The 8,865-nt window shown below is 36.7% G+C and overlaps 1 protein-coding gene across 1 annotated transcript in view; it reads right to left on the bottom strand.

Moving 5' to 3' along the window:
* Window positions 1-396: 396 nt before the first annotated feature.
* The window catches only part of SEMA6A (semaphorin 6A), a 156,520-nt gene continuing 148,051 nt past the window's right edge, over window positions 397-8,865 (bottom strand). Inside the window, exon 20 of the mRNA XM_075179421.1 lies at window positions 397-3,311. Coding sequence (XP_075035522.1) covers window positions 2,560-3,311 — 752 coding nt within the window. The 3' untranslated portion in view covers window positions 397-2,559. The remainder of the gene's footprint in view (window positions 3,312-8,865) is intronic.

Below are 8,865 nucleotides of genomic sequence, written 5' to 3'. Positions count from 1 at the left end.
TTAACACAATAAACTATTGTGGTGAATTACAAATTGTCTTCTGTGTACTTTCCTTATTTTACTTGAAGTTGAGGGACTTTTTAAACTTTTTGCTCATTTCACACTTTCTCAGATTTTACGCCAGTTTTTCTGGTCCCTTGAAAAACATAAAATATAGGTTTACTGCACTAACATCCTTTGAAGGAGGACTTGACAAGGCCAGTTTTCTTGATAGTTACAAAGTGCTAAGAAAAGCAAAACCAAATAAAACCCAAGGACAAAAACATTCCATCAAGACTGCAGCTGTAACCCTGCCCTCCTCACAAACACCTCAGTCTGCTTTTCCAGGTATTATCCACCAATCTGAAATAATTGTACACTTGAAACAGAATTGTCTCATATCACCAAGCAGCAACGGGCCAGAGGTATACAGGTTTATTCAACACATTACAATACACACCAGGTGAAAGGAACAAATTAACTTTCTAGAATGTGGATAGCTTTCAAAATGTAACATGTATAGACAGAGGGCTTTATAAAGCATAAAACGAGTTTTACAAAAAAAATGGAGAGCGAAAATAACAGGAGCATAGCTCAACATACATATAAAATACCTAAAAAAATACGATTTTTTTTTCTTTAATTTATTCTTACCGCTTATTACATAATAAACTAACTACAATATCAGGAATTCTAATACAGCATTTATGTTGCTACCAAATACATAATATGCAAAGTGATTATTTTTGCTGTACTGTCTTGCTTCTTCATGCATAGATATTTAGACATATCTGTTTTATTTGCATGTGTGTACCAACCAATCATTTACTGTACCTCTGCTTCTAAAACTTGCAAATCGTTACTTTTAATGCAAAAATAGAATTACTTTTTGCATATACAAGTGTTGGATCAGTAATCCAGAAAGCCATTATATAGGAAGGTCCAAAGAACAAAACAAAGTAAATCATTGCTGATTCTCATGTCGTACACATAGACACCATCAGAGTATCCTTCTACATTCATTATGAGGAGCAATGACAATTTAACGAGACGCCAGGGGCAGCATAGGAAAAGACTGGTAGGCTTTAAATATACTTTTGCCATGGTACAAATTAGAGGAAGCAAATCAACAGTGCCCAGTAAGCCATAAGTTCCAGACATTCCTAATAAAAGATCCTAGCACTGTATTGTTTCTTCATGTTTTTTTTGTAACTCGGACAGTTTAAAATAAAATCCTTAGTCAGAGAAATTGGATTTACCTTTAAGGGATCTCTGGCAGATCCAGTAATACTTAGAATTGTATCATATAAAACATTAATACCTAAAATAATGATGGTCTTTTAGCAGCAAATCAGTCCTTCTGTATCATTACTAGTCCATTATCTATAGATTATCTTACTATCTATAAGAAAATACAGCTTTAAATCCAGAACCATCCACCAGCAACATATGAGAAGGCTGCAAAGAAATACAATTTCTCATGTTATCTTACCACTCTTTAGCAAAGATTTTCAGGGATCTAAGATGGACAACAGATGTGTGACTGTATATAGTGTTTCTAATATATGGACAGACATTAGACTAGCCATTGTTAGTCCTATATACTAAATAAAGTATGAGGAATGTCAGTTTTCTCTAGACATTTTACCACATTTATAAGTGTATTTTGAGATGAAGATATATTAAGTTATTACACAATTGCCCTTTCATGAACTTTGTAAAGAAACAATTTTTGTGTCATTCTCAAAACTTTTGGCCCTGACTGTATTTTTAAATTGTCTCAGAATACAACATATTGATAGGAAATTGCAAGACAAGTCTTACATAAGGGGCAGACACAAGTACCTTCAGGGACTGAAGCGTAACCGATTGACAAGAACAACACATGTTTAAAGGCTGCGTCATTCCTGTGCATTAAAATGTTGCAATTAAGTTCTTGTGCACCTCAGGCATGAGCATATCTACAGGCGGTCCAGGGGACTAAGTCCGTGATAGAAAAGGTTGCAGGATGGTTGGTAAATATGGTGCTGAAGAGTAAAAAACATAAACAAAGGAGAACACCTTCCACGTCAGGGACACTTTTATGAGTCTACCTTATATTTCATGTATAAAAAGGAAAGAAAACAGAGAAGGGAATTGTGGTAGTTTATTTCAGTCTGTACTACAGTGAATGTTGTTTTGGGTAGTATCTCTTTTGGGACTATTAATGGATTTTGAAGAGAATGGTTTAAAAACCTAATGCTTCCTACTGCAGTAAATCCGTATTCAATATATAGTATAAAAATATAAATATTTTAATATCTGTCTATGACGCTTTTTCTAATTATGCATAGTGATTTAGAAAAATATTTTGTGAAAAAATGCAATAGTAATAAAAACATACAATATTCTTTAAGGAAACAGGGATTGGAAAATCTGTCTGTAGACAAACGGAACTGTGCAAACAAGAACTAGCCAAAGGAGATAGAAATCTGTTTCTTAACAATATTACTAATATAAGTTTTACATTATACAGTAACCTAATGTTCTAACTGGCTCTAATTGCACACAATTATTTTGTGGCAAAATTTGGACTAGTCTTTACTGTTTGCCATGCCCTAGAATGGCAGATGGCTCTACAGGATTAAGAGCACGACTATGCCTGTTAACTCTGCCACCATGAATGCGAATATTTCCCTTAGTTAAACTAGGGGCTGCAGTCACATGTTCACTTCTCAGAGAAGAAGAGGTCTCGCCGGCACCTCCACAAGTCCTACTAGAATATGTTGCTTCTTTTGATGCACTGAACAGTTGTATCCCCTGCTGCATAACACTTACAAACATTTGTGCAGATTGCTCATGATGCTGTGACATTAACAGCAGATTAGAGGCAATTTTTTCTAAAATGGCATTCTGCTGCATAAGGAGTTCTGAACTGGACTTCTCTGAAGCCATAATCTGTTTGAGCGACTTATTAATATCTTTCACATGACCATTAAGAACATTTAACTTCCTGGACATGGTTTTCCGGAACTGGCTCTGTTCCGAGTAAATGAGAGCTGTGTGCTCACTGATGTCATTCCTCATCGCTGGTGGTATTCGGTCACTGTTGAATGGAGGCATCATGGGCAGTTCATTGAACGTCTCATCGGAAACAGCTTTCTGCACGATAGGGATATGTTGTTCTTCTTTTGCAGGTTGTATATCTTGTAACATGAAGTAATCTTTCTCTTTGATGGATTCATGATGACTTGAAAGGGGAGCCATATATATTTCCTCCTTTTCTTCTTCGGGGTCACTGAAATCTGACTTGTCTTGGAGAACATCCGTCATTGCCATCCTGGTCGATATTCCTAAGTAAAAGTAAGTGAAAACTGTTACATCACAACATAATGGATTACTTAAACGGGCTGTCCACATTAGGACATCCCTTTACTTATTTAAATCTGCTCCCTTGGTATATTCCCCCACACAGGAACCCCCGTCACCTGATGCTGAGAGTCCAAGCTTTGCCTCTTTGAGCTGGCAGACTAAAGTCCGCTAGTACATAGAACTTTATGTAGCGCTATAGATAAGTGCAGTAATGCTCATTTTCTATACTGTGAAACAAGCACAAATCTGGTCTTGCCAGCACCCGACTTAAGGCATTTTGGGTTCCCACAGAATTTCTGAGATATCATTTTCAATATCAAAAAACAACTTGTTTCCTAATACAGTTGTCAAAAATGCTTGGGTGCATTCTCAATTTAACAAATTATAAAATAGTAATCCTGACCTACAGCTGGAAACAACTGATTCATTCCAGGGCTCCTATCATTGATAAGCTTTGATGGATATTCTACATAATAATATTGATAAATGTGTGGATATTTTGGCCCAATGGACCCTGAAAATGGGTACCCCTCTGAGTCATCACGTCAGTCTAATATTATAGTCAGGCTTTGTGGCCGGTTTGGGTGTGACCATGGGGAGGAGGTTGTGTTTATTTCTGTGGGTGGTTTATGGTAGTTGCTGCCGCCCCAACTGAAGTTGGAGGATCTGTCTTTTGACTAGCACGTAGGTCTTGTTCATGTTGGTTCTATAGTTTTGTGTGTCTATTTATTTTTCTTTCTTATTTGATATAGTACCTTGTGTTTGCATGTGCACTTTGTATGGCTCCAAAAGCATTTTATATTGTTTATCTCTAATAACTGTGTTTGTTATGACAGTATGCTGGACTGTATGCATGTTCTGTGAAAACAATGAAAAATATTGAACAGAAAAAAAAATTCTCGCTTTCTATACTTTGACTGGATGAGAATGATCAGCTGATTATGAACATACATATTTAAAGCCACAGATCACATGCCTTTGTTTCACTTTTAAAATTATCAATATGGTTGAAACCAGTTGGGGAACCTGACAGGACTTTTATTTGTTGTGTCTAAAGTTTTATTTGTACTGCCTCAGAAAATATCTGCTGGTCTTAACACGTTTCTGAAACTTCCATATACAGGTTGGTGAATGTCAATACACTTGTAGATCTTTCACACAAAGAAACTTGAAATTTAACTGTGGTCTTTTGATATTGAAATTAGAAGAGTAATGAGGAGACATTTGTAGTAAGTATATGAAAAATATTACTATGAGGGATCTGGTATTGGAGTAACAAAGGCAGTTGTTTCTAACCATCTTGACTTTGTAGCTCATATGCCTTTTACCATACTTGCATGGAATGCTGGGTAGCTCCCTTGGACCCCCGGGTAGCAGATCTTTCTCCCAGATCCCACCCACTTCATTGTTAAGTGGGCGAGAAGGTGACCTCAATGATGCAAATTATGTTGAATCGCATAATGTTGGCACCGAACAACCCCCACCCCTCCAAAGATTGAGACTATTAGCCTATTTCCTGATTGATGACTGGAAGGGAAATTAACCTCTTACAATGATGTTTCATATATTTCAGTGTCTGTAGGTATAAAGGTTACGCCATAACATTTTTGATATTTGTCAGGAAAAGTGGTGCAACTGTAGCAGTCATTATTTAATCAGTTACGCAGCTTTGAGAATGTGCATTCTCCTGAGGCTGCAAAATTGCAGAATTTTGCACATTTTACTACAAGGAAATTGACTTTAAACATTCTCATTCCTAACACACACACAACCACACAGTGTTATTCATTTCACAAAAGGCAAAATTTACAAATAAGCTGCCAAATGGCTTTATACGGAATGGAAAGTCAAAACAGAACTCAAAGATCGAGGGCCTGAGTCATTAAGGCAAGTATCTGCCGAACTCCACACAAATAAGCTCTACTTACACCCATAGTCAACAAGGAACGGATCTCCAGATACGTTCCTTGTTGGCTATTGGTGTACTTTATCCCCCCTCTCTGCTCTACAACACAGGACGCTGCAGGAGGCGTACGCATCTGTCAGCTATTGCAGCCGCTTGCTCAATAGAGTGCAAAAATAAATAATTACATTTTTTTAAAAAAGCATTTGTGGTTCCCACTCCAAACAATATTAACCCTTGTGCTGCCAGCCTGGTGCTGGTCAGAGCAAAATTGGGGAGGTCCCCCCCATTTTACTCCAAGCAGCACTAGGCAAGCCAGCCTAGGGGCTTTGCTACACTGTCAGTAATAACATATTTCATTGTGCGGTGTGTGTTCCTACATACAGGAACTAAGTTCTCGTCGTCTGTGCTAGGTTTTTATTTTGCCAAGCCAGTTCCAGTGGATTATTTGGGATTCTTCAAGCTTCAAGAAAAGAAGATTTTTTTCCCTTCACCATCACAAGTGGAATATTTTTATGGGGGTTATTTTTCATGGCAACTCCAGGACCTTGGATGCGATTTTTTTTTTTTGGACAACTACTGGGCCTGTAATGTATTAGGTTTTATTATAGACACCAGCCTATTAGATTCAAGCTTGCAAGATTGGATCCCTTACAGACAAATAACACAGATGTTGGTAAGTATATCAACGTTTTAATTTCTAATAAAAAGATGTGGTATGAACTAGGAGTGTGGTTTATTTAAATTTTATTTTGTGGCACTACATGGCTCTGCGAGCCCTGGGTGTCAGGACATGTTAGCACTTGTGGCTCTCCAAGTGCCAGCATGCCCTGGCTGCCATGGCTATGCTGGTGCTTGTAGTTCTACAATCACCAGTATGCTCAGACCGTTAATAATAGCCTGCGCAGTCAACTGTGGCATTAGCTAAAGCAGAACAGAACAAAGCAACCCCTATTTCTAGATATAGATGGAAATACTGGGTTGACAATAATTAACTTTTGCCAATTGAATCTACTGCTAGCAACATGAAAGAATTTGAAATCGGGACCAGTCTACCAGTCCAATGGTTGCAATAAACTCATTAATCAGAATATTAAACATCAGATATACACTCAGGGCTCCCCTCATTTTCAAATGAAAGACCAAGACACCCATTTGAGCTGATGTGTGCTGAAACCTGAGTTAAAGAATTTAGCTGGATACAAGAGAACTGTTTTTGGAAAACTGGACTACATGGGAAACCTACACAATCCTTCATCACCTCTGTTTAGAGTCTTTGAGTTGAGTAGCACCACTTATTTAGAATAAATGTAATGCACACAGATTATACTCACGCAGGCATTGTTCATACACAAGTACTAAAGTCCTAGAACTCAGCTTCAGAAAATCCAACCTGTATCTGTAGGAAGCTTTTGTCAAATTGGGTACACGCAAGAGGAAAATATAATATTGATTTTTAACAACTCATTTAAAGGTGTCTTTTTTTCCTAGCCAAAATATATCTAAACATACAGCAAGATTTAAGTATCTCCTTGAAAGTCTAGGTGACAACACAGCCAAGGGTTGATTTGATACCAGCAATGATCGTCCGTTTTATGATCCAAAATGAATGTGTCGGGCTCTGTGCAGAATTAAGGTTACAGGTGTTATCTCTTGGCTATTATCTTGCTATTCTTTGCTATTCTATAGACATTCTTGCATTGGATGTTTAGGAAACATCGAGAATCATGGTAAAGAAATATCTGAGCACATACTTTAATCAATTTCAAAGTACCAGTTGACTAGCAGCACTGCACTGATAATAGAAATCTGGCCAAAATCCAATCTCCCCAGGCTATTCTGAGATGGGAAAATCAAGATATATTCTTGGCAGTGACAGAAAATGTTCAAATAGGAAGATAACTATTAAAATAGCTTTCCATGGCCCAAGCTTAGCCGGTGATAAAAAATTTAAGCTCTAATGTTTATCTCTTTAGCAAAACTTTTTTTTTTTTTTTTACAGTAATGATTGTACATTTAGATATTTTATGATAAAAATGTTGGTGATTCTCTGTGTTAGCATTTTCTATTGTGCTCAAGGGCAATGGCAGTGCATGCAGCTGGTAATAGACATTTTGGTTGCAATTGTTTTATTAGATAATATAAACCACCAAGCAAACTATTTTTTCACAGCTGTTGAACTTCTAACTGCAACATGAATAGGGAATCAAAACTCCCAGCTAATTAAATTACCCGTTCTGTTAAATAAAGCAAAACTTTGTCATGAAATACTAAACAGATGGGTCGCTGATTTGTTTTTGAGCCCCAGAGCTTAGCTACGTTGCTCTCAGGCCAGAGTGTTGATGTGGATGATTTGATATCACATTGATTTTGCTATTTTTCGATTTCTCTGCTATTACCCTTCTGGATATGTTGACAATCCACTTGGATAAATGGTATAAACAAACAATAGTGGTTGACAGAATGAAAGGCATGACCTGGACATTAGTTAAATAAGATATAATGTAGATGTTCTCTAATGTTCTAATTTGACTTCGCATTCTATATTGCCCATAGTTTCTTTTTTGTATTGCATAGTTTAAAATGTCTGAAGAAAATTTGACATATACAGAGAGAATCTCATGTATGTTTTGGATTATTGTGATCACTGAGGTTGCATTGCATCTGTGTTAGGTGTGTCTTAGATGTCCTTGTTTCATAAGTGTATACCTTGGTGTCACATGACAATGACATTGCTCTCACAAAATTCACTCATTTGTCAGATACAGTATTCATTTCTTTCATGTGTTTTGAAAATTACATTGTGTCTACACTAGATGGATTAGGAATGCAATCTGATTTGTTTCTAGTTGTTGATGTTTAAATTTACTAATGCAAAAATTAGAACATTTCCCTTGGGCTTAGAATTTCGATAGGATTTCATGTAACACCTCTGGCCATTCTACAGCTTGCCAAAGTAGAGGACATTGATGTTAGTATAGGGTCGCTTAAGTTAATTTAGACTTCTCAGAAAATAGTCTACCAGGGTTTATTAATGCAGCAGAATGATATTCAGTCAATCTTTCAATATTCTGACATTCATTTCTTTACAATGTTGGCTTAATCACATGTATCATATATTTGCATATTGGATATATGTAAGCATTTAACCCTTTTGTGCCCAAGCAGCATGCCAAACTTCCTGCTCAGTAGGCCCCACCATTTTCTACATTTTGTACGGCATCGGTTTAGATGGGAGTAAGTACTTAAAACAAATGGCAGAGATTTTTTCTTCCAGAACTGAAATTACTGTATCTTGTAACCAGATTAAAGTACTTTTTTTAATTAATGAGCTTTATATATGGGGGAAAGCAGGCAACAATTCAAAAATAAAATAATTTCTATGTTTCTACTACTTTCACAAATGTTACCTGCCATGAAATATACCCCTACAATTCTGCACATGGTCTACCTAGGTAAATGGAGTTGACGACCATAGGTTCCTATAACTGTACTGTTTCATTTGGCACTCAAAATGACATGCTTCCAACAAATCTGAAGGTCATACAAAATGAATTGAGTGGTAGCTCTTATAGACTGAGAAAATGTATGGATGACTCGGTTTACTTAAAGATAACTATGCCATGCATATG

Source organism: Mixophyes fleayi, chromosome 1, assembly GCF_038048845.1.
Source record: "Mixophyes fleayi isolate aMixFle1 chromosome 1, aMixFle1.hap1, whole genome shotgun sequence".
Classification (NCBI taxonomy): domain Eukaryota; kingdom Metazoa; phylum Chordata; class Amphibia; order Anura; family Limnodynastidae; genus Mixophyes; species Mixophyes fleayi.
This window is presented reverse-complemented; position numbering and strand designations above follow the sequence as displayed.